Source organism: Vipera berus, assembly GCF_964194415.1.
Source record: "Vipera berus genome assembly, chromosome: 2".
NCBI lineage: Eukaryota > Metazoa > Chordata > Lepidosauria > Squamata > Viperidae > Vipera > Vipera berus.
The window spans coordinates 190,320,311-190,347,956 of record NC_138203.1 but is presented as its reverse complement, the minus strand read 5'-3'; the positions used below and the strand labels follow the sequence as shown (position 1 = coordinate 190,347,956).

The window sequence follows — 27,646 nt, the reverse complement described above, 5'->3', positions numbered from 1 at the left end:
CTCATCCGTAGGACAGGGAAATGGTTGAGGAAACTCTCTCCTGTCTCACAATATTATTTCGGGGCCAACTTATTCCAGGCTCTGCTAGGATGTGTCACACTGATCCTTATGCACCCCAATCTAGCAAAAAAACAACAACACATGTGACAAAATCAGAGCTTTTGTTGAACACAAAGGGATGGAGAACTTGAAATGGATAGGCAGGCACGTGTGTGAAGTTGCTAATTAATCTCTCCAGCAGAACTTATGTGGCTTGACAAACAAAAGGATAGCAGACACATTGTTCCCAATGACTCCAATTCCTTGTCAGGAATATCTTCACTTGTTTCCTAACTATTTTTCATGGAGCCTGCAAAGATACAGGAACCAGTCTAGAGCAGGGGTGTCAAACTGCTGGCCCACGGGCCGGATGTGTCATGCCAAAACCGCGCCCACTGCATTGCCGACAATGGAGAAAAAGTCATGATACGTCACAACACATCACATGACAATGTGAGTTTGACACCCCTGGTCTAGAGCATAATCACATGGAGAAGACAGCAAGAAGAAGGAATTCTATACATTACTGCTGGTTATGGGGGGGGGCGGATTTCCATCCAGATTTCCTGAAAGGAACAGCTGGATGGATCTTGTACTTTTGGGACAGCAGACTAAGAAGAGTAAGGGGTGAGGGACAAAAGGGAAAGACACCTAAACAGCCAGCAGCAGCTACCTGAAAAACCCTCTTTCAATTGGAGACTGTTAGAAATCACCCTTTGCATTGCTGCATTCAAACTAGGTATCTGCAAGGCAAAAGGTGCACAGCAGATTTTGGCCAGCGTCCGCAGTCTTAACTGGAAGAAAGGATGAATGTTTTCCCTGTGTATGGGAGACACACTCCTCAATGTGGGGAGTGATGGAAAAATGTAATAGTAATACTAATGAATATCACTAATATAAGAAGATTGTATTCAGATATGGCAAAGGGTGTCAGGATCAATACAGATTAAATTTGGAAACTTCCTTGCTTACCTGTGTGATGACCTAGCACCTGGCATTCTCAGCTCTTGAAGTGAGTTAAGAATTTGATAAAGGATGATATGCATTCCAGGCAGAGAAGTGTTAGTCATATTCAACTGGTTTTGTGAGGTATTTTTTTCTTCATAGTTTCCAGTCATTGAACTTAGTTTTAGGTATGCATGATAGGCATCTAGCATCTGTGTGGTAGCATTTAATAATTTATGTGCCAAGTGTGGCTTGAGGGTGAGATAAAGGATTGGAATGTATGTATACTTGTATGTATTTATAGTATTTATAACCTGCCCTAACAGAATAAATACTTAAAATACTAAAACAAAACTTTGAGAAAATATGGCTTTATTTCAGTGTCCATTTCCCAAAGGAAAGATGGAACAGTGATTTCATGATTGGCAGCAGGCTGGTTTCAAGCATCCTGGGCTATATGCACCAGGTCCCCTCTTGCAGAGCTTTTCTCCAGAGTAAAATTATGAAACTGAATCAAAGTTGATGCCACTTCATTGAAAAAATAATTGTGTTAATTAATTTTGCATTTTTTTTGTTACAAGAAATAGGACTGGATTTCACAAGAGGTGAAAATGTGACAGGGCTTTGTGTCTCTTATTGGTAAGTTAAGGTTTGCTTCTTTGTTAACTTGCAAATCAGCAAAATGGTTTATTTTTATTTTTCATGTGTGTTTATGAAATACGTGACAGCACAATAGGTCACAATAGCATTACTGACTTTGTAATGGCATATAATCGCGTATTTACATATGAGAAGAATTGTGGATGTTCCATTGTTGGAGGTTTTCAAGAAAAGATTGGACAACCACTTAACTGGGATGGTATAGGTTCTCCTGCTTGGGCAGGGGGTTGGACTAGAAGACCTCCAAGGTCCCTTCCAACTCTATGAGTCTATGATATTTTGACCTATTTAAGGATGAGGTAGATCCCAAAATGTTTCTTAAACAAAATCCCTCAGATGCTAATCTTGCACATAACTGCAAACATTTACTGTCTTTTTTAAAACCATCATACACACACACACAGACACACAGAGTGAGAGAGAGAGAGAGAGAGAGAGAGAGAGAGAGAGAGAGAGAGAGAGAGAGAGAGAGAGAGAGAGAGAGAGAGAGAGAGAGAGAGAGAGAGAGAGAGAGTATTTGCTTATTTAGATCTAAGGAGCACATGGTATCATATGGTTATTATAGAAAATGTTTTCCCTGTTTTCCAACACTAAAGATCAATACCATTGACTTATCAATTTCTTTTAAAACATGGCTGCCCCTCCTATGTTTATCAGCTAAACTATCAAGGCTTTTGTTCTTTCCTAGTCACGCTTATATCTTTTATAAATACGGAGTGCAGATATTTCACAAACTCGAGAAGGTCTCATTTAAAGGTGATGAAACTTCTCTCCTGTGATTATTGGAAAAGCCTTACTTAGTAGCTTTGATCTATACTAATGCTGTGTTCTTGTTTTCCCTTTTATCCCGTTTTTCTCTGTCAAGCTTTAATTGACTCTAAGTAACTTTGTTTTCCTTTGTACTTTCCTAATTTGCAGTTCAGCTTCACTTGTGGGCATGCACTCCTTCTTTTGGCATACCAATGGTCTGCAGCTAATGGATGGCAACTTGGGAGCGAAGCTACTTGATTATGTATTCTGTCTTTTACTCGTTTTCACGTTTATTAAATTTACCCGCTATTAGGAATGGATGGATCTACCCATTCTGATTTTGCTCGGTTTTCCATTGTTCAATATTAAATTTGGTTCTATCACTTTCGGCACAAGTTTCTGACTTTTTCAAATTAACTAACCCAGCATAAAAATCTGTCTAGATTTTTGTATGCAAATTTACCAATACATGTATTTAGGGCTACACTTTGGAAGACATTTTAAATCTTACTTTTCATTGTGTCTTTTAAGTTTCAAACCTTATTTTGAAATTCATTTTGCCAGTTTTAGACCTCCCATATCTGTGTATAAAAAAACCAGATGGCCATTAAATGGCAGTAGGAGATACATAATAGTCCAACTCTTTGTTGCCATCTAAAGGATTATACAGAGTTTGCAGCCCAGGTATGACTGCCTTAGTCAGAGCTCTGTTCTCACATGCAAGCTGAATGGGAAAATGAAATTTTTTGGCATCATGGTTAGAACATCAGACTAAAAATTAGGAGAACATAAATTCTACTCCGCCCTTAGGCATTGATTTAACTGCATAACCTTTACCCATTAATTATTACTCAGACCTAGGAAGATTGCATGGGTCAACTACTTCTAAAATCTTGCCAAGAAAATGGCATGGACTTGTCCAGTGGCCTCCACTCCCGAAAAGGAGATGCAAGCTGAACCATTTTTATTTCCCATCAACAATATACAGTATGTTGGTAGACTCTAGGCATAGGTTTTTTCTTATATTCTGTCCTCTTTCCTTGAAGGCAAATTTCAGAAGAAGTTACTGAATGTCTTTTTTCCCCTCAGTATTAGAAGCAGTGTTTCAAAATCCAAACTGAGGCCATTATTCTTGATAATGTTTAGAATTTCTTAACTGACCCAGCTCCCATGACAATAATTAAGCTGTTTGGTCAAAGCATGGCAAGCTTGAAAAGAACTGAATCCCGAGGAGTTAAAGAAAAAAATTAAAATGGGGATTTAAGGTGAATGCAAACATTGTAGAAAAGAAATAGGAGCACTGCTGTAATAGGAGCTATACATCAGAAAAATAAGGTCTATCCGACCTGCCATTTTTTGAAACTCCTGCATGTACTCCAGGGCAGGCCAGCCAGCTTGTTTTATCTTGTGGATTTGTTCTTCCACTTTGAGGGCAACGGATGGGTCCTCAAATCTTTCCCTCAGCCTTATGAGGAAAAGGTGGGGGTCCTCCAAGTCAGGGGCTTGCTTGTTATATAGATTGTTCAACCATTTGGATGCTTCTCCCTCTAGGCTGGAGGCAATCACATCGACCATAGCACCTGGGTCCGAGTAGAGATGGGCCCAGCGATTCAAGTGAAAGCGTACTTGGTTGAGGAAGAAAATCAGTTTCTCTAGGTCCCCATTGAAGGTTGCTCTGAAGGGTGGGCTCATCATTGGTTGCTGGGGGCCCCATTGCTGCTGGCCCCACCCTGGTTGTTGGTTAAATGGTTGCTGTGGCCCCCACTGCTGTTGTGTTTCCAGTTGCAGCTGGCACCACTCTGGTTGTTGATTTAATGGCTGCCAGGGCCCCCACTGCTGCTGGCCCCATTGGTCCTGCTGTATGTTCAGGGGTTGCACATTCAGGCCCTGCTGCTGCCACCCTTGATGTTGTTGTCCTCCCACCAGCTTCTGATCTCCAGGCTTCTGCACCACACCTAGCTGTTGCAAGGCTCTATTAGCTGGGGCAAGCTCAGAGGTTGTTGGACTTTCACTTGTGGGGGTTCCCCAACCTCCCATTGCTGCAGAGGCCCCAGGCTGGAGTCCTCTGTCTCTGTGGGACAGGAGGGCCTGGCAGGGGACTCCCAGGGCTGGCAGGCAGTCTGGTCTGCAGACAGGTTTTTCCACTCACCCAAATTCTCAGTGGCAGATGGTCTGGCAGCTCTCCACCATTCTGCTTTTGGTGGCTTCGGCAGTGCAGTTTCAAGGCATGTGTAGTCTCCACTGGAGTGGTTCCAGCCTGATGACCAGCTGATCTCTGCTAACTGCTTGGGTTCTGCCCCCAAATGGGAGTCCTGCAAAAACTCATCTTCCCACAGCATGCTGTCTGTTAATTCCTGCTCTGAGCTGTCAGCAGCTACCAGGTCACCATCTCCAAGCCGATTCTCTTTTCTTATGATAAAGATTCTCCCCTGAATCTTTGCCAGCTTCTCTCAAGGCTAGAGACAGCAGCAGGTTGTTTGAAAGAAAAGAGATTCTGGCATGATGTCATGGTCCTGATTAATGAGACAGTTCAAACAACATTCAGGTGCTGTTTTATCTAAAAAGTCTATAATAATGAAACGAAGCATTGGCACTCATGGATGGATGCCAGAATCTGAATTCTCCTCCCCTTGACCCCCACATCATACAGAACTTCCCTCCCTTATTTACATGTCATGAATCACATTTACCAATTAATTCAACACATGAAGTTTCATTTCCCTTCTGAAGCAGCTCCCTTATCTTGTCAAAACATCTGGGTTACATTTCTCCCATATTTTAGTGATTCAAAACCCAACAGTTAAAGCAAAAGGCTGCCTCTTATATTGTCAGTGCAAAAACATGTCAATGTTCGCAGCATTGACAATGGGCTTTTGTTATTTAAACAGTAATGCTTGAGAGCACGGGTAATTAAGAAGGCATGTATTACTTAATAAGCATAATTGTGACTTGGTGGGATAACTCCCATGATTAGAATCAATCAAACCATGCCATTTATTCAGAATGAAATGGAAGAGAAGAGGTGTTACATTTTGCACTAAACTTTCACACTTGCTGTGTGTGGGTACTATAAAATGCATTTGAGTAAAAATGTGTTCTCAAATGAGAAATGAGCAGATACATAACAAAATGTAGGTTTTCATGGCCCCTTTTTATCTTTATTTTTGTGAACGATGTCCAGGTTCTGGTGTGTGAACCAATGACTGCATCCTGATATTCCACAAGCCATGCTTTCAGAGCAGTTCTGAAACCACACTTGGCAACCAATGTCAAGGCAGCACAGCTGGTGCTGCTTTCTCTAACACTCCCTGCAATTGTGGGATAGAGAACAGATGAGGCAGCCTCTGGAAATGAGTGATGGCAGCTCAAATTTCCAAGTTGCTACCCAAAGCAACAAATGGAACCAGCACATTAAAATGCTTGACACCTGCTATTTTCTATGCTGTAGGCACAGCCAACAACTACAAATTGTATATGATCTGTAGATATTTCCAGTGGGGTTACTATAGCCCCTTTGTATTATTGTGACTTGGGTTCCTTCCATTTAATGTAGCCTGATGATATAGGTAAGATTTCTATAATTGTCAGTAATCATTATAATAAATAAATTTATATGGCCACTCAACTCATATACATGACTTTAAAAGGTTGATCATTAAAAGTAAGATTAAAAAACAGGATAAAAGAAACAGAGTTTAAAAAAACATCATCAACAGCATAAAATAGCTGCCAACAATATTCACAAGGATCCATATTCACATCTGCCATAAGATGAGTTCACCCAGACTGTCAGGACCCTAGGTTTGATAGCAAACCAGGACAAGCCTCATCTCGGGATAGATGATATTCCAGGGAGTAGGTGCCACAGCCAAAATGACTCTTCTTGAGCTCAAAGAAATGGACTTAAAGCTTTGGGAAGTTCTAGGATGCTCAGTAATAGCCAGCACCTGCACGCTGTCTTATACAAGTGATTTCTGGCTACTGGCTACTATGAGCAAGGTATTTATGGGCTGCCTATGAAGGATACTGCTTGATTTATATTTTTGTGTGCAGTTTGAAACAAGAGCCAGTGTTGTGTAGAGGTTAAAGTGTTAGGCTGGGGAGCTCAAGTATACCCCACCCATAAATACTATACAGTAGTCTTAGGGCTGGCCTTTTGCTTTCAGTCCAACCTTTGTCAAGACGTCTGACAGGATGAGTGTTATGTACACCATCTGGACTACTTGAAAAAAAGATGGAATCTAAATAGATAGTTTTATTTTCCTTTAAATATCATGCGCCAATTAACAGTGAAGTAGTAAGATTGGCCATGCACACATCTATTGATATAGTTTTTGAAGGAAAAAATATAGCTTATTAAAACCATTCAGATAAACTGTCTGGTGAAGATATTAAGCACGACAAAGTTTCTTTATATTAAAAATTGTAACTTTATTGAAATTATTGCATTTATGTGAACAATATATCACAACGTAAACACACTAAAACAAACTTATCTTCCACTTTTAAGTGTGAAATGAGACATTTATTCCAGTATAATAACAATCATGAACTGGGGATAAAGTGTAACAAGAATAAATTTTAAAGACCATGGAACTGAGCACAATCACTCAAATACTTCATAAACAGAATATAAATAATGATCATATCATTTTCTCACAAATCCCAGAGAAGACAGATTGGTTTCTAAAGTCAGGTACTAGATTAATCATTGCTGGAAGTAACACATAAGTAATGAATTTAAACTGCATTTAAATTGTTTTTAATTTATTGTGCATTATTTATAATTAATTGGCACCATTTTGGGATTGTTTAAATAAACATTCAGGACAGAGGTACTTTGTAAAAGATTTTTTTTAATGAACTGTTGCCAGTTAGATGGCATTTGACTTCACTTGGCAGAAGTTGAAGTTTTACATTTTACATGCAACACTTACTGCTAAACTTTATTCTTATAAATATTCTGTCACTGAAAATAATGGTCAGTGCCCATGCTGGCTTTCTGTAAGTGGTTTAAACTTAATGCACCCAGAATGATCTGAGGATCCATTAGCTGGAGTCTAAAGGTATGATGCTGAACGCAATGGCCACTGTGAAAGAGGCAAGTATAACTGTTTATCCTGCTGACATGCTTTTATGCCCAAACTGAATAATTCCATAGTAGTCAAAAAGCTTTTTGGAAATGGACTGAGAGTGCTGCTGAGGCATGTTCTTGGTAACAACATCTGAATTAACAACAACAACAACAACAACAACAACAACAATAATAATAATAATAATAATAATAATAATAATAATAATAATAATAATAATAATAATAATAATAATAGTAATGATAATGATAATAATAATTGGAAGGGACCTTGGAGGTCTTCAAGTGCAACCCCAGTTCAGGCAGGAAACCCTATACCATTTCAGACAAATGGTCATCCAGTTTCTTCTTAAAGACTTCCAGGGTTGGTGCATTCACAGCTTCTGGAGGCAGGTTGTTCAACTGATTAATTGTTCTGTCAGAAAATTTGTCCTTAGTTCTAGGTTGCTTCTCTCTTTGGTTAGTTTTCATCTGTTGCTTCTTGTCCTGCCCTATGTGCTTTGGAGAATAGCTTGACTGCCTCTTCTTTGTGGCAGCCCCGGAGATATTGGAACACTGCTATCATGTCACCCCTCGTCCTTGTCTTCATTAGACTAGACATACCCAATTCCAGCAACCGTTCTTTATATGTTTTAGCTTCCAGTCCTCTGATCATCTTTGTTACCTTCCTCTGTACTCTTTCTAGAGTCTCAACATCTTTTTTACATTGTGGTGACCAAAACTGGATGCAGAATTCCACGTGTGACCTTACCAGGGTGTTATAAAGTGGCATTAACACTTCACATGATCTTGATTCTATCTAGTAATCATTTGTCCCAGTTACATCAACCTGTCCCTCCTGGTCAGGCAGAATGGGCATGTTGTAGAACCCATTGATTAAAGAATTTTGACAGGCAGGGACAAGAAAAGAGGCTTCTCCGTCATTGTCTCTGCCCTATGGAAGATCTTTCCCCTGAGATGAAGTTGACATCCACTCAAAGTTGGCTTTCCAAAAGTGTATTAAGCCCTGGCTCTGTCAACTAGCATGGAGCTCCAAGAATGGGATGCAATCCTAGGGGTGGTTGGTGGCTTGAGAATGCTCTTCATGTCTTTTTAACTTTGTTTATTTTTGTATGGATTTATTTTTACTTGCAAACCTCCCAGAGGCACTGGTTAATACATAAATAAATCTACCAATATACATTAAAACATGATCCTACACTTCTCTCTGATATAACTTTATATGTCATAGTTTAATATGATAGTATTACTATGATCACATTACTATGATTACTGATTACTATATATTATATTATATAACATGATTGTTGTTTGTATGTACAGTGAGAGCTTATGCAGCAGAGACAAATTTGTTGTGTGTCCAATCACACTTGGCAAATAAAGTATTCTATTCTATTCTAATATACTCTTTATAGACCATTTTGATCAAATCAGTTATGGATATCTCCTTTTTGGGAGGATTCACCCTTCATTCACCCTACTGATGGGGCTGTCAAGTAGAATAGAACATCTTTATTGTCATTGAGATACACAATGACCATAAAGATATTTTATTCTTCTTTGACAGCCCCATCAAAAGAATAGGCAAGCAGCCATTTTTGCAACCTCCAGTCATGCTTTCCTGTTGTCATTTTAAATATTCTTTATTCTTTCCCTGTTATGTCACCTTGAATGTTCTTGTCAGTTTCAGCTGGTGTTCTTTACATTGTTACAGCTAGCCCCAGTAGTTCAATAGCTATTTTACAGAGAGAGGCATGCCCTTCCACTGAATAAATGGTCTATGTTCACGAATATCTTCCCCAACTAGACTTGTGAATAATGCTACAAAAGCACCATAGCTGTAACACCTGCCTAGTAGACAAAAGGTTCAAAACCTGGCAGACTTTTCTGTTTTTATTGTTGGCTCCCCACTCCAGGTGTGAATTCATTTTTCTTAAGCTTTTTGAAAATAAATCCAATTATACATCATTTAACCTATATTTGATTTGGGCTATTTGGGAGTTGAGGGTAAAACCTTTCTACTTCATCTGCCTGGAAAGATGACAAAACGGTGTAATGCAGGACTTACATTATACATGAAGACAGGAGGCCAGAGGAAAAATAACTAGCTCAGGAGAAGAAAACTAGTAATTAAAATATTCTGGTTTCAATTCAGCAAACTTCAATTTTCTACAAAAGTATTGTAATAGATTTCTGGTTCATAATAGGCTGTTTTCACTTGAGTGTAGCCAAGAAAATCTATAGCAATTTTGCTAAGGTACAGTTCTTGATTGGTTGGGTTTTTTAAAAAAATTAAGTAACAGGTTCAAAGTTTGGATAACTTTGAAAACTCCTGCTTTAGACAATAAAGGCCAACATGGCATTAAGAAAGGAAATTTTATTTTAAAGCTGATTATGTTACGTGCATGTATCTGATTTATATATATATATATATATATATATATATATATATATATATATATATATATATATATATATAATTTAATAATTTACAAAACTAAAACAAAAGCAGTTTAAATATGCAGTGTAAATGTGGCAGGAATAACTTTTATATCTGATGAGAATGTTTAGATTTCCTATCCAATTACCCAGAAGCTTTTCACATAAATTTCATACCTGAAATGCCCATGTTTACTTATAAAACTACTATGAATTGTACAGATGGGACAAATTTATCATTACAGGAGAAAGATTTGATATCATATGTGAAATTTATATAAAAAGTATTTATTAATAGATACAAGTTAAGAATAAACTTAGAATTGTTTCCCATTTGGCAGTGACTTAAAACAATTGGTTTTAAGATTCCCCTGGTTTAAAACCTTGTTCTAATATCTACAGCTACTCAAAGCTTGTTTAAAATTTTAATTGCAACTACCTAAAGAGAAAGTTGCTTTCATTCCTAAGCTATAGCTGGCCTCTTTAGCAGATTCAATAGCTACAGAACAAAATTCACTGAAACAACATATTATTCCAAATCATGCTTAGCATTCTTGCTCTTCAAAGACCTTTTTTTTCATTTCTGGGTCATGACCCAATTATCATGTTTCCAAAGAACATTTTTAATCATCTGCATTTACTTCAATGGTTTCTAGTTCACTGCTTAAATAACCTGATTCAAAGTAACTTTCTTATGGCCCTGAATACTTACGCATATGTAGGCATGGTTAACAGTCTACATAACAGTAACTTCATCAGGATACATAAATGTGAATTGTAATAGCGAGCTGTACCACACAAAGATCTGGCTGGTTTACTAGCTTTCAGAAATGCACTTTAAAGTCCAATACAGGGCACATGTGTAGACCCATACCACCTTATTATGTATGGCTGCAATCCATGTTCCTCCATCCTGAAAAGCTGAGAGACTGGGGATATGATAGGGAACAAACATCTTCAGTTGCAAATCAAAGGTCGGAGACACATGATTACCAAGGGTTTTCTTCTGATAGAAAGATACAAATAATAATAATAATAATCTTGCTTCTCTTGATTGCAGAACAGCCAGAACTTTGGGCTAATTGCAACAAGCCATCACCAGATTGTAGGTAATTGTGAGAAAGCAATGAGGGCACCTCTTGGACCAGTCCATGGTCTTCCCTTCTTGTAGAAACACGTAGGGAAGTGCTTGTTTGCTGTAATCATGCATAGTTTTACCTCAAATACTTGCATGAATTATCATATATGTCTACAACTGGAACACTTCATGATTTTATATCTCAGTAGTCTGCTTTATATGAAGACTATGCTCCATCCGTAGAATTACTAGAAATCCATGAAAGATGACTTGGTCCTAATAATAGGACTGAGGAAGATGGTGGAAGAACTCAGTCAATTAATGCTAAAGTGTTAGTTGGTTTTCTTTGTGAGGAGCTCATATTTAGTTACTCTGTGTTAACTAACTTCTAATGTATCTGCACATGCACTCTGCAATAGATCAGAAGCATGGTTTGTACCTGTAACTACTTTTCCAGTTTAAACAAAACCTTGGTTGTAGGAAATTGTAACAGCCATTTATATCATATTAGAATAAAAGGGGGAAAATTATTTTGAAAATTAGTCAAATTGATTTAAATTTTACCTCTCTGAGACAGGTAATACCACCGGGCGAATTCTAGGAAAAAGTAAGAAAACAATTTAACAAGAAAGGGCCATAGACACTTCAATCTTCCCCCCCCCGAAAAAAAATGTCAGTGTAAAAGTTGATGGGATCCTATTCTTACTATGAAAAGAGCCTTATCTTCTACATGGTATGTTTGATTTTTGTTTACTAGATATGGATTTTTTTTTCATTTGAATGGCCCCTGCTGTCTTTCCCAGGTAGAGATAACAAGCATGAAGCTTTTCCCTTACATGAAACCACAGGACAATGAATGACAAGACAAAACAGGAAGGCAACAGGCCATCTGCTCATGCAACCATGCAATTGAAGAAAAGGTTCACGAGAAGAGAGGAGGAAGCGAAATAGCTGGAGAAGTAATGATTCCTGAAATCATGAGGATGTTTTAAAGTTATAAAGGGACACATTTCTTGCAGCTTCAAAAGCTTATCAAGGGAATTGGAAAAGTTTAGGGTTATATTTTCCAACATGGAAAAGTTGAATCTTCTATTTCTTGTCAACAGTAGAAAGGAAGAATGACCCCTGCAAAGAAAGCCTACCTCTAGTCAATTCTGATTTTTTTTTAAACCAAAGTTATCAAATGTTCTGTCAATAAGTAAAAATGATTAATCTTTTCCTAAGAAGAAATAAAGTGTTTAGCAATAAAGCAGGAAAAAAGAGACAAACTGCATCAACTGTCCATGGTTCAGTTCAAAATCCTGCAAATTAGATAGTGGTAAGCTCTGGAAAGAAAATTAGAACTAGTTAGAAATTGCTCAGAATAAGAGCCATATTTTTCCCAGCCTTGAATTTATAATACCAAAATCTGCTTCTATGACAATCCAGTTGTTTAGTACTGCTTTATGGCCTTTTGGTCTGTGCTATGAATATGAAATTTCACTCCATTTTTTTTCTCTCTCTCTAGACCATAACAACCAGCTTTTTCCAATTCTCTAAAAGCTGTAATACAGATCTCCTGTGTCTTGTTTATAGGCCTCATTTATCCAAGTGCAACCTGTGGTGTTGCATGAATGTGTTGCAATTTACAGCCACTTTTGAATTGCACAAAAATTCTGTTAACACTCTCAGTAGGGGCATAAGCAATTTAATCAACCACAAAGAACAGATCCTGTCATTCCTATTAAAAAAGAAACACCAGGTATACATAAAGGTTGGCATATGCAAGAAAAAATGTTTGTATTGTTAACTGCTTGTCATGTACCTGACTTCCTTGTTATTCCTAAGGGCTTTAATTGGTCACTTTCCATTCATATTACAAACTGCAACTTGGCAAATTGCACATGCATTGTTAAAATTAATACCACCAAACCCTACTGCACTCTTGCCAGATATTTCCCTTACTGAGACATAGCCCTAAGCCAGGCATGTCAAACTGCCAGCAAGTGTCATGCCGAAACCACGCCCACCCCATTGTCGGCAATAGGGAAAAAATCCTGATTAGTCATGCGACATCACGTGACATTGCGAGTTTGACATGCCTGCCCTAAGCCATCATGTTTTAGTAGTATGTGAACCAATCCACTTGAGTGCTTCATAATAGGGGGGCGTTTATGATCATCAGTGTTTCACAAAGATGTGATCACCATTGGCTTGCTTTAAAACCAGCTTCCAACAAGCAGAGTCAATGGAGAATCCAGCAGTAAAGTAGCAAGTTGTGGTCACATAATGTCTCACTTAACAACCATAATGGACGTGAGGTCATAAGTCTGTCATAGGCACATGATCACTCACTAAAGATTGTGCTGCTTAGTGATGGCATTGCCATCCCAATTGGGCTTGTTAAGTGAGGACTGCCTATAGAGGAAATAATTTTTAGTTGATGTCAGACAACCAGTTGTAAAATTCAGTATGAATATCTTTTGGGAAGAAAGAAGGAAGCATTATGTTCTTTAATAATCAAAGCTGTTCTATGCCAGCATTGTGAAGCATCTAAAAGGGAAAATATATGTTTGTTGGAGACACCTTAAATAAAAACTTGGAACTGCATAGCACCTGTTCAGGGTTGCTATGTGGGGGAAAAAAGGCACAGCTGGTTTAACATGTTTCTATCAGGGTCTATATGCATGGCTATGCATGCTCTGAATCCATGTTTCCTTTCCAGCCCAGATCTCTGCATCACCCTCTTATTCTCAGGCAATATAAAACTTGCCAAGAATAAGGAATACAAAAAGAATCTATGTATTCCTTTGGATCCTTTTCAAAAATCCCTTTAAACACTAGAATAGTAGTAATAAAGATTGTAAATAGCCTTGAACAATAAACAAATGTGCCTATAAATTCTCACCTCTCCAATTAAAATGGATTTCACAGATTAATTATAAACATTTAGCTGATTGACCTCCTAATTAAATTTTATGGTTCTCTTGAGCATTTTCTACGTTAATGTAGAGTTTTACTGATATGTTGAAGTGGCTGTTTCTGAATTGCAACTAAACATTTAACAGAGAGAGCCTGAGTTTGCACAACTTTCAGTCTGGGAATTAACCCATTTTTTGGGTTCACACAGTGCATTGACCACAAAATAACCAAACAGGCAGGGTTCATATAACATGTTAATAAATGCATATGCATCTGAGTTAAAATTAACCAAGGGTCACTCATGGTGGAACTGCAACTGCTAGGTGGAAAAATCAGCTGTAGGTAGGTTGATTTTGAGCAAAATGGAGAAAACACCAAATAGAGCTAAATGTTTGTTAACTTTCCGATGTTATTATATAGTAATGTGCACAGTAGCAATGTTCATATCACAACCAATTCCATTAAAATGTGTTAAGTGAATTCAGCCATCATGTAAAAATAAATAAATATACAAAAAGAAAAAAGAAAATATAAAGAAGCTTTCATCTATCCATTCATTCAACGTTGGGGAGTTTTAATCTTTTTTTCTTTGCCTAATATTTGAAAATGATTAACATTAACATTAAATAACTTTAAAGATGTTTATAAACCATCACCAATACATGCATGCTATTTTATATCACTAAGTGCCAGAGTTTTGTGCTCTGGGTAGAACAGATATTTTTCTAGTCTCTTGTCTGGTATTTATAATCAAAATGATCAAACAATAAAATAGTTTGGATGATTATGCTGTTTATTCATTGAAAAGCAGCACTGACAATAGAGGAGCAATAGGTAAAGAGGGCTATTTTTGTCTGCTCAAAAACAATATAGGATGAGCTAATTGTTTGTTTGTTTTACAGGGGACTCTTGTAATAGCTCTTACATATCCTTATTTATTGCATCCATTCCATTTTGTCTTGAGGATCTGAACTGGCACACACAATGTTCTCTAATGTCGTGTTCTTTTCTTTTTTAAAAAAAAATAATCTAGTTTCATCTTCATAGAAAATGTGTGGGCAAGTTACAGCAATTATTTATTTATTTATTTATGGGACTTATATGCTGCCCTATCTCCCGAAGGACTCAGGGCGGCTAACAACAATAAAAACAATACAAAAATTAAAAAAGAATTAAATAAACAGCCCCAAAATAAATTAACTACACAGTTAAAAATTAAAACATATTTAAAAACCCATCGTCAATCCAGGTCAGCCTGATGGAAGAAAAAAGTTTTGAGGTCGCGGCGAAAGGACTGGAGGTCTGGGGCCATCCGAAGCTCAAGGGGGAGTTGGTTCCAAAGGGCTGGTCCTCCCACAGAGAAGGCCCTCCCCCTGGGGGTCGCCAGCTGACATTGTCTGGCCGACGGCACCCTGAGGAGGCCCTCTCTGTGTGAGCGCACTGGGCGATGGGAAGTCCTGCAAATATCCCGGGCCTAAGCCATGTAGGGCTTTAAAGGTAAGTACCAGCACCTTAATTAACTTAATGTCACCAGGCACGTTTCATGATTAAACCCAGTTTTGAACTCAGGTATCTCTTATCCAACATTCTATTTTCTGTACTACACTAAAAAGCAGCAGCAACAAGCCTTTTTCAACAATCACAATCGCAAAAAGCAACAGAAGAGCATTAAACAGTTTTGCAATATATGCAGCTCCTTTTTATTACTGAAAATTTTGATGTATAACTATGAGCAAATCTTAAACTGAAATACAAAAACATTAAGAGATATATAAACAGCATGTCATCTAATTCGGCCCTCAGCTTGGAAAAATGAAAAGAAGACATTTGGAAAAACACCTTGCTCTATTCTGTCTTGTTTTTAAATAGGCATTGCATCTGATAGATATACCCTCTGTTTATGTTGCGGTAAATAAGATCAGAATCAGACAATGTGTAGTGCTACATTGTCATTGACTCCTGAAAAGAAAATAGATTGTAATCTCAAGTGCTCAGCAAAGCTGTTTTATTGTGTCTTATTACTCAGGCAGCCAAACAAAAAGACCATATAAATCTAGTAATTCAGAAGCTATGCTAACTAATATTTTCTTTTATGGCTCAATTGGGTGATAAGATGTCTTTCAAGAGACAGAAATATAACACAGCCTTCAATGACAAGAACAAAGACAAACAAGCAGATATAAATGATGTAAAAAAGATTTGCTAAATTATTGAAAATATTTTTTTCCAGTTATGAGACATTAAAATTCAGATCAGGGGATTATTGTTTGCCTCTCTGACAATTTCCCTTTCTGCTATTGTGGAAAATCCCTATTTCCCATGACTAGTTTGATGATACAGAATAGTTTCTCATATAAACCTGTTGTTCAGTCCCATGAGAATGAACAACCCAAAATACAAAATTCATAAGCATGTAGTTCTTCTCAGTGTGGATCTGAACAATAGCTGCAATTCAAATTTTAAAAATTGCTCATCCTTCAAAAGTACCTGTTATGTACTGGGCTTTTGGAATATCACCATATGCTTTGCCAGTCCTGCTATTGGTCTACTTTGGGCAGCAAGTATAGCTTCAATCCGATTGGTTAATACCATAGGGCCTGGCTATATATTGTGGCAGGGTGCAGGGTGACTCCAATCTCTCAGTACAGTTTCTGCTTAAATAAAGTATGTGTTTGTCTGTACTCCTCTATGAGCTAACCAGATAGCAGAGGAAGGCCTAAAAACTGTGACGTTGCTGTGTGTATGTGGGCCAGCGACTTTTGATTTAGCTGAGAACCTTTTCGCGCCAACACCCATCAAAGCAGTATCTTTTGCTGACCTGAAGAAGAAGCTGACTGGGCATTTCCAGCCAAAAATGTCAGAGATGGCCTGGTGGTTTAAATTTGACCAACGAGTGCAGCTTCCCGGTGAGACAGCATCTGAATTTATCGCGGGCCTAAGGCAGGCCGCACGTCTCTGCAAATTTTCAAATTTTGAGGAGCGCCTGAGAGACCGACTCGTCTGCAGACTGAGAGACAGAACCTTGCAGCAGAGATTATTTGCCAGACCAAACCTCACATTTGCTGAAGCACAAGACGAGATCATGGCTGACGAAGCAGCCAGAGGTGCAGTACAAATTGTACAGCACACCAAAACCCCAAAGACATAAGTTTCCGTCCACCATGAGGTTGCCAGTTGTGGCAGAGAATCATCGGAAGAAGAGGAACCCGAAATCAACAAGCTCCAGAGACAGTCAAGCGCGCAAAACCACGGAAATCAACAAAGAGAGAACAATTACAAGGCAGTTCTCTTATCTAGATGCAAAGGGTGTGGAGGCAATCACTCCCGCGCAAACTGCAGATTCCGTTCGGCCATGTGCAGAGCTTGCGGTAGGACCGGGCACATTGCGGTGGTATGCAGAGCTCTCCAGAGAGACTGGCCACCCAAGCACCAGTTGGAGGAACCGGCTAGGAAAGGTACTGGGGCCCTGGGTCCAGTCAGTGTGGGGTTATTCAGGAGCTGGAGAAGTATTAGCCAACAGGCTGAGGACTGTGTTACAAAGGCTACGCGATGCGGGCCTCAAGTTAAAGAAAAACAAATGTAGTATTGGGGTTTCTTCAATGGAATTCTTAGGTTTTTGCATTGATGCTAGTGGGATTCACCCCGCTGAGTCAAAAGTTAAGGCCATCAAAATGGCTCCTAGGCCACAATCAAAGGCAGAACTGCAAGCATTTTTGGGCCTCCTGAATTTTTATCACACATTTCTACCTCATAAGGCTGCAATAGCTGAGCCCCTCCACAGGTTACTTGATAAAAAGCCCCTTGGAAGTGGACTGAATTACATGAAAAAAGTTTCCAGGATCTAAAGGCCCTCCTTTCAGAAAAGTCCACTGTAACTCATTACATTGAGTCTAAACATGTATGTCTTGCATGTGATGCATCTCCCTACAGGGTGGGGGCAGTCTTAAGCCACATTGAGAAGAATGGGGAACAAGTTCCTATTGCATTCTATTCTAGAACCTTATCTGCTGCTGAGCGTAATTATGCACAGATCGATAAAGAAGCCTTAGCCATAGTGGCTGGAGTCAAAAAATTTCATGATTATTTATATGGCAGGGATTTCACTGTCTTCACTGATCACAAACCACTTTTGGGCTTATTCACCACAGATAAACAAACTCCCCACATCTCCAAGAATGCTGAGATGGTCTATATTTTTGGCTGCTTACAGATTTAAGTTAGTTCACAAACCTGGTAAGGAAATGGGCCATGCAGATGGCCTCAGCAGATTACCACTGCCACTAATGGATCCTGATCCAGCTCCTGCTGCTAAGATATTGTCTATTCAGGATTTACCTGAGTTTCCCCTCCATGCTGGGGATATTGCTGCTGAGACTGCTACAGATAAAATTCTGAGCAGAGTATTGTCATGGGTACACATGGGCTGGTCGGAAAAAAGTCCAGGCCCTGAGTTCCAAAGTTATTTTGTCAGGAGACATGAATTGTCTGCACATAAGGGTTGCATATTATGGGGCAACAGAGTTATTATACCCACAACTTTGAGGGACAGTCTTACATTTCTTACATGAGGGCCATCCAGGCATTGTACGGATGAAAGCTTTGGCTAGAAGCTACCTGTGGTGGCCTGGCCTGGATAAGGCTGTGGAGGATCAAGTCCATGTTTGCTATACCTGTCAGAGGTCTAGGCCTGAAATGCCTCAGGCCCCAGTTCATAGGTGGGAGGAAACACATACCCCCTGGTCCAGGGTTCATATAGACTACGCTGGACCTTTTCAAGGACAGCTTTTTATGGTCGTAGTGGATAGCCACTCAAAATGGCTGGAAGTCGTTCTAGTCCCTAATATGACTACTGCTAGGACCATCCAGGTGCTGAGAAAACTCTTTGCAACACATGGGTTGCCTGATGTTTTGGTTTCTGATAATGGGGCTCAATTCACTGCTGCTGAGTTTCAGGCTTTTCTCAGAGCTAACCTCATCAGACTTGCTACATCTGCACCATTTCTCCCCTCTACAAATGGACAAGCTGAACGCATGGTGAGGACAACAAAGGAGGCGCTCAAGCGCATCATCACAGGTGACTGGCATCATAGACTGGCAGATTTCTTGCTCTGTCAACACACTACGCCCTGCACAGCTACAGGAAAAAGTCCTGCTGAGCTTCATTGGGGACAGCAATTGATTACTAAACTGGACAGGTTGAGTGGCATCCGAAGCCTCTAAACCAAAACCCCCAAGGGGCTGCAAACAGGTGATTGTGTTTGGGCCAGGAACTATAGGCCTGGAAACTTGGGGGTTCCTGGTCAGGTGGTCAAAGAATCCGGACCCCTATCTTACAAAGTGGGGTTGGAGGGAGGGCGACTGGTCAGAAGGCATATTGACCAACTTACAAAAAGATTCCCAGAGCAGTCACTAAGTGAGGACTATGGTACAAGTCCCTCCCGAGGTCCTCAAGTTGTCATCCAAGCCAGTTTAAACCAGTACCACCAGGGTTTTACTTCATCAGGGGAACTTGATCCAGATGAGGAACATGACAGCTCAGAAGTGCAACATGGAACCCCTGACCAGGCAAACCAGCCAAATTTCAGCGACCGTTTTGCCTACTCTGCAAAACAGTCAGACTGGGGTGGGCCCACCAGAAGAGGCCAGCTAGAGTAACTCAACTCCCCATGACACAGGAGCTCAGGGGGACAAGGTCTACCAAGCCCAATGGGTAAGCTGGTAGACCACAAGGTGACTGGAACCCCTAGGTGTTCATCCAGACCACATAAAACCCCGGCGTATCTTAAAGACTATGTTGTAAAATAAAGTCATGTGTAATTGTATGACAAATTGCCACTATCTACAGAAATTGGGGGTGCATTGTAACTGCTGTAAGACATGCTCATTGAGACGTTGTTTTATCTCTTGTAGTATATTACATAGACATATCGTTCTTTAATTTCTTTGTAGTCCACTCTACAAGGCACGTCTGAGAAGGTCACATAAGGATTCTAACTACCTTAGCTTTACAAAACATCACATTTATGGCCTGGGTCCGGGGTATTTGAGGGAACACCTGCTGCCGGCATTAAATGCCCTTCGCCCAGTGCGCTCCCACAGGGAGGGTCTGCTCAGGGTCCCACCGGTAAGAGATTGCCGGCGGGTGACACCCAGGGATAGGGCCTTCTCAGTGCGGGCGCCTGCCCCCTGGAACCAGCTGCCAGTGGAGCTGAGGACTGCCCCCGACCTCCGATCATTCCGCCGGGGCCTGAAGACCTGGCTCTTCGAGCTCTCGGGCCCAGGCTGAGGAGAAATTTATTTTAATTGGGGTTTTTTAATTGTACAGGGTTGGTTTAATCTTTTTTAATTGGTTTTTTAACTTTTGTATGGTTGATTTTTAACTCCCTGTAAACCGCCCTGAGTCCTCAGGGAAAGGGCGGTATATAAATGCAATAAAATAAATAAATAAATAAATAAATAAATAAATAAATAAATAAATAAATATTATTGTTAATATTATTTTAGTTTGGCAATTTGACAATTGTCAAGGGTATTATAGTCTGATCTTAGGAGGGAGGGGTGTTATGTACTGGGCTTGTGGTATATCACCACGTGCCTTGCTGGAGAACCGACAGTTCTCCAGCAACTCAGACAGGACGTCACCAGTCCTGCTATTGGTCTATTTTGGGGTGGTAAGTATAGCTTCACTCCGATTGGTTAATACCATAGGGCCTGGTTATATATTGTGGCAGGGTGACTCCAATCTCTCAGTACAGTTTCTGCTTAAATAAAGTATGTGTTTGTCTGTACTCATCTGCGTGTTCTCATTCCTGCTCATCAGAGTCCACGACATAATAGTATCTATGAAAATCAAAAAGCAAAGGTGGCCTTTAAAAATAACATCCAGAATTTGAAGTGAGGCATTATCTCACATTAAAAATGTTAGAAATAGCAAGAAAGCTTTGATTCTGCCCAGTTTTCTGCTATCTGCAATATCGCAAAGTCAGAAAGTTGAGTTTTCATTAATAAAGAACATAGTACATTTGATAATTAAAATTTGCTCACAAGATAATAAAGAGATGAAGAATGAATTCAGATATAACACCTCTCCTTCTTCATTAGCCACAACATTCTGTCAAGCAAGAATTTGTCTTGCAACTGGGATAGTTATCTACGTATTGTCCAAATGGAACATATGTTTGAATAATTGACATTTCTTTTATTATGGAGTAAGGAACTCTGGCCTTCCAAATATTCCTGAATTAAAGATTCCATGTTGAGCATATTGGCTGGGTTTTCCCTGATATTTCTATCCTATTAGCTCAGAATAACTAATACCTAGCTAGGAGAAACCTTTATTTCCAGTTTGGGGAATATAAAGACTCTGTTTTGTTTCTTTTTGGTTTTCATTAGCTGACACAGCTTGAAAAAAAACAGTAGATTTTGTCATGGCTTAGGATAGCAAGAGTATGAACTCTGCTGTAATTTTGTAATGCTTGGTGCTTTGAAAAAGATCAGATCAGATCCTTGTATTGTGTCCAACAAGCATTCCTAAATGGAACTCTCCCTGTCACTCAACACCATTCCATACAAATCTTCTTGATGTAATCTTAATCAGCATTCTAATTAACCAAAATTCCAGAGAAGCTCTTTGTTTAAATTAAGAGCACAAGAACTTGGAAAACTGTACTAAGACACCAGTCCAATATTCTATCTAATTTAATGGCCAGGTATATTTAAGCAGCTCAGAGATAGGCATAGAAAAAGGATTAATTCCTTCAATTGTTCCTTCGTGGTGTCTGGTATTCCAGATATGATTCTATGATTTCAAAGAGAGCAAATAGCCCTAAAGAGTAGTAAACATCCAATCCTTCAGGTTTTTTTTAAAATAAGTCTATTATAGCCAAGTAAATTTGGAGCCAGCATCATACTGAGGGCAGGAATTCCACCATAAAGTAAAAACAAATTCCTTTAGTGGATTCCAATTCCTCCATTACTTTAATTAATTCCTAATCATTAGTTTTAATGGGTGACCCCAAGTTGTAATCTATAATCATCTTATCCATTCCATTTATATTTTTATATACCTATGTCATGTCTTCCCATATTTTATTTTGGCCCAAAATCAAAATCATTAGACAATCTTAGATTTTTGGTTTGGGTAGCTTATCTACTTCCTAATTATTTCAGTAGATTTTTTTTCATACACTAGGTAGTAGATCTTGGCTCTGACAAAAATGGATGGGACAGTAATTTTGAAGGGCATAAAGTGAACTTTTGGGATCTGCAATTATGAATTGGGAGGAATGTACTTTTGAAGAGGGGGGAACTGTCCACTATATCTAGTTATGTTGGAACTACAGCAGTGAAAGATGAAGATCCCATTCAAAAAAATATGTTCCCCAAGTTAGCCAAAAACTAGTCAATTATTAAACTTTGATCCCTTTTCAAAACTAAATTTGAGAGTCTTTTCAATGCCGTTATTAAACAAAGTTCTTGCCAAAGCATTCTGAATTATAAATGAAGTTATTCAGTTTTAATTGTTTTCTTTTCTTTCTTGAAAAGGTTATAGTGAACTACCTATGCTGACCTCAAATAATGCATTGCAAATGAACGCTTATTCCCTGCAAAACCCTTGCATCTAATAAGGATTTGACCTCACTGAGAAGAGTTTCTTGATTTATTAATACCTTGGTTTTCTAGGTGTCAGCATATTTTAAGTATTTGGATAGAGGCATCCAATGAATGAGGCATCCAGCTGATGATAAATAATAAATATAGCATGAATTGAACAGAGGCATTAGAAATAATTGCACACAAAGGACAGGTGACCTTCAAAATAGTTGAGCTCTTAGTGATGAAACTATATAAAACTTTTATAATTGGGATGTAGTAATTTTATGACTAAGGAACTAATCTTGTTTTTTTTTTTCTTACTGTGTGCAAGAACAAATATGAATGAGATACTTGGGAAACTGAAGCTCCCTATTAGGAATTTTTATTCAATGTGTGTGGGCAAGCATCAATTGCCAAATTGGTTTGTTATATTTTGCAAGAATTCTGGGGTTACTTTGTGCTGTGGCTATCAACCACACAAAGCTGAAATGAAGTAGCTGTAATATATTTAGGAAAAAATATAGAGTAGAAATCTGGCTTTGCAACAATTATTTTTCATATAGAAAGGGGCCTTCTATATACATGCAAAAAGGTGTTTTACCTCGCAGAGAAGCATGACAGTCTGACTCAATTGGTCACCACTTCACCATCAGCAGCTAATAGTAGCTGTTCCAACTCAGTGAAGAGAAATGGGTTATTGCTTGGCTTTGTGACTTCCTGTGGTGAAAGGCATCATCAATGATCTCTAACAACAATAATTCAACCTAATGAAGCATGAGACATACTATCCAGTGATGTGATCCTAGAGCAGGGGTCGGCAACCGGAAAAAGGAAAAGAGCCACTCAGAACCGGTTCCATCACACAAACAAAAAAGTGGGAGCTGCAAAAAGTGCGCGCGCGTGCGTCCACTCACGCGCATGCGCAAAAAACATTTTGCGCATGCGCAAAATGGGAGGCACCTGCGCGGCGACGGGTCTCCCCTTTGGAGAGGTGTGCGCCGTCCCGTTCGGAGACCTGCTGCGTTCGTCAAACATGGACGAACGCGGCAGCTGTGCAAACAGGATGGCGGCGGTTTGGAGAGTGCGCGCGCACCTCTCCCAAGCAGCCGCCGTCCGGAGACCTGCCGCGTTCATCAAACATGGATGAACGCGGCAGCTGTGCAAACGGGATGGCGGAGGTTTGGAGAGTGCGCGTGCACCTCTCCCAAGCCGCCGCTGTCTGGAGACCTGCCACGTTCGTCAAACATGGATGAACGCGGCAGCTGTTCAAACGGGATGGCAGCGGTTTGGAGAGTGTGCGCGCACCTCTCCTAAGCCACCGCCGTCCAGAGACCTGCCGCGTTCGTCAAACATGGACGAACGCTGCAGCTGTGCAAACGGGATGGCGGCGGTTTGGAGAGTGCGCGCGCACCTCTCCTAAGCCACCGCTGTCCGGAGACCTGCCGTCTCCGGTGGCTTGGGAGAGGTGCGCACACACTCTCCAAACCGCCGCCATCCCGTTTGCATAGCTGCCATGTTCGTCAATGTTTGACGAATGCGGCAGGTCTCCGGACAGGACGGCGGCGGCTTGGAGAGGTGCACGCGCACTCTCCAAACCTCCGCCATCCCGTTTGCACAGCTGCCGTGTTCGTCAATCTTTGACGAACGCGGCAGGTCTCCGGACGGCGGCGGCTTGGGAGAGGTGCACGCGCACTCTCCAAACCGCCGCCATCCCGTTTGCACAGCTGCCGCGTTCGTCCATGTTTGACGAATGCGGCAGGTCTCCGGACGGGACGGCAGCGGCCTGGAGAGGTGCGCGCGCACCTCCGCCCTTTGGAAAGGTGCGTGCGCACCTCTCAGAATGGGCGGTGCCAGTCTCCATTTGGAGAGGTGCGTGCGCACCACTGCCCGTTCAAAGAGGTGCGCACGCACCGGGCGACTGGGAGCCGCAGGAGACGGCTCAAAGAGCCGCATGCAGCTCCGGAGCCACGGGTTGCCGACCTGTGTCCTAGAGAATAAGTATTATTCTTATCTTTGCTGCCTGCTTGGCCGATTATATCCCCCAAGTGTGAAATAGCTGCTAGGCAAAATTGGAAAAGCCTATTTGAAAGAATAATAAAAATAAGATTATTACTCTCGTAGCAAAGCTGTATCTGAATAAGAGTTACATAAATCTATATTATATATAGCTTTGTTGAATAAGGAGTTAGGATTAAGATTAGAAGTATTTGGTGTTTAAGAGAAATGGAAAATTGAAGAAATAAACTGTTGTGTCTGTATATAGTTGCAAACAAGGGAAATAGCAGATTGCAATAGAGCTGGGTTTAGAGCGGGAGATTCCGGTGCAATCATTGGTTACAACTAACAAGAAGCGGGAAAATAGACTCTGCTGATTGGTTAGAGTTCAAACAGTTCCACTATAAAAGCTTGCAACATTTGACAGTTGACAGTTGACTTATGTGTATTCAATAAACTCGTTCATTGCAAAAACCACTCTGAGTCCTCGTCTATCAGAACCAAACAATTGGCGACGAAGGTGGGATAGACAGAAGACCAGAGAATCGGCGGAATTGCTGCGCAAAGGCGGCAAATTCGAAAGCGTGTCACAGTCAACCGAGCAGCCGTGGCGGAATAAGAAAAATTCTCCGAATGGCGCAAATAGGGTCATTGAAAGAATTCGACCCAAACTTCCCAGAGGATTGGGAAGAATACATCGGACAAGTCGAAGGGTTCCTGCTAGTGAATGGAATCACAGACGACCGAAAAAAGGCGGCAGCATTATTGACCATTTGTGGCACACCGGTTTACCGAATCGCTGTCGGACTGTGTCAACCGCAGCCGGTCTCAAGCGTGCCATATGCTGACCTCCTAGCCAAGCTAAAGGTCCATTTTACACCCAGGAGATCCGAACTCTTCTGGCGGCGTATTTTTGAAAAAAGAAACCAGAGACCTGGAGAATCCATACAAAAATTCGTTGCTGCCGTCCGGGAAGCCGCAGTACGTTGTAAATACGACAATTTAGAAATTAGAATTCGGGACCGAGTTGTACTGAGCTTGAGAGACGAGCAGCTGCAAAACAGAATAATCGCCAAACCCACCGGCGATTTACAAGAAGTGCTGGACGAACTTTTAACATATGAGTCCACCGGGTATCGCGACCCCCCCCCGCAGTAGCATGGCCGTGTCTGCCGAGATCAACCAAGAAGGCTATGTGGACTGCGGGGAGGTGGACCAGCAGTGGGAAGAAGATATTGCTGAAGTCTCCAGACGATTCGGGAAAATGGCGCCAAACTCATCCCGAAGCGAGGGGCCTGAACCGAACCGCCGTCACCAAGCCGCAACGACCAACAACAGGGGCCCAACGACCTTGGAGAGACGCCACCACGAGACCGCGCGAAAATGACAACCGGTGTGGCAGCTGCGGAGGCAACCATCCCCGCGCCTCTTGCCGTTTCCGTACCGCAAAATGCAGAGCGTGTGGGAAGACCGGCCACATCCAGGCCATCTGTAGAAACCGTGCTCGCGACAACCGCATTCACGAAGTCGATGTGTGGGCCGAAGGTAAGGTAACCCCTTACTTTAGTGGCAAAGAGGGTGCCAACGTTCTAGGCCAGAACAGCAACACACTCGCACGCATAAGTGGGAGTTAGCTAGGAATCCTTGGTCCAGGATTCATATTGACTTCGCTGGACCTTTCCAAGGGTTAACATTCTTGGTGGTAGTGGACAGTTTCTCTAGATGGCTAGAGGTAGTACCAGTCAGTTCAGTAACTTCAAGTAGAACAATACAGGTATTAAGGGGCCTCTTTGCCACTCATGGGTTACCGGATGTAATTGTGTCTGATAACGGGCCCCAATTCACCTCTGTTGAATTCCAGGATTTCCTCAAGGCCAACTCGATTAAACACAAGACATCAGCACCCTTCCACCCATCCACCAACGGCTTGGCTGAACGAAATGTGAGGACCACAAAAGACGCCTTAAAAAGAATCATTCGGGGCGACTGGCATCAAAGACTGGCCAAATTCTTGCTGACCCAACATACGACCCCATGTACAGCTACCGGCAAAAGTCCAGCTGAAATGAGGTGGGGTAGGAGACTAACCACCAAATTGGACAGATTACACCCTGACAGACTTCTACCAAGTGCTGAACTGGACATTCCAAATAGAACATTTAACGTGGGGGATTTAATCTGGGCCAGGAACTATGCACAAGGGGACAAATGGATCCCAGGGGTGGTTACTGAAATATTGGGGCCCCTATCTTACACTATTGAAGGGGAAGGGAATTGGATCAGCAAAAGACACATAGATCAGCTGAGGAAGAGAACTAGTGGATGTGTGCCAGTAGATGGGGATCAAAGCATATCTGGGGGGAATTTTACATCCAGGGTCAATGATAACAATACGCCAGATAGTGGGGTAGCAGAACCACAAAATAACTCATCCCCTGGTAACCAACAACAACAATTTAGTCAAATTGACTGGGAAATACCCCTGCGGAGTAGGCCAGCGATAGCTGATTTTCAAACGCAAACAAATCCACAAAACAGCAACAGGGAAGCGTCTGAGTCAGGGAGCCAAGAGTCCAGGTCCAACAGAGGCAATCAGCCAAGCAGACAATCAGGAAGAGGTGACCCTAGCAGCCAGAGAAATAGATACCCTTCAAGAGTCCATAGGCCACCAAAATATTTAAAGGATTTTGTACAATAATAACAACAACTGGGGGGTAAGGGGTGTTGTGTCTGTATATAGTTGCAAACAAGGGAAATAGCAGATTGCAATAGAGCTGGGTTTAGAGCAGGAGATTCCGGTGCAATCATTGGTTACAACTAACAAGAAGCGGGAAAATAGACTCTGCTGATTGGTTAGAGTTCAAACAGTTCCACTATAAAAGCTTGCAACATTTGACAGTTGACAGTTGACTTATGTGTATTCAATAAACTCGTTCATTGCAAAAACCACTCTGAGTCCTCGTCTATCAGAACCAAACATAAACTGTACTGTAGAGAATCTGCTGAGCTTGGGGAACATGCTGGTATTATCCTTCATAGTCATAGATACTATATCATAATAACTTAAAGGGGGAATGTTGAACCTTGAACCATCTTCTTCAAACCTCATCCCTTCCATAATGGTCTTCTGCTAGTCTTCTTCAATAGCTGTT

At 40.7% G+C, this 27,646-nt stretch overlaps 1 protein-coding gene across 4 annotated transcripts in view; it reads right to left on the bottom strand.

Annotated features, from left to right (window-relative positions):
- KCNIP1 (potassium voltage-gated channel interacting protein 1) overlaps window positions 1–27,646 on the bottom strand; it is a gene marked incomplete at both ends in the record, with an annotated part of 373,406 nt that overhangs the window by 32,328 nt on the left and 313,432 nt on the right. For 2 of the 4 annotated variants that reach the window (XM_081321639.1, XM_081321636.1), the window contains one exon: window positions 11,568–11,600. The exons of the other annotated variants lie outside the window; for them this stretch is intronic. In XM_081321639.1, coding sequence (XP_081177765.1) covers window positions 11,568–11,600 — 33 coding nt within the window. The remainder of the gene's footprint in view (window positions 1–11,567; window positions 11,601–27,646) is intronic. 4 annotated transcript variants of the gene reach the window in all.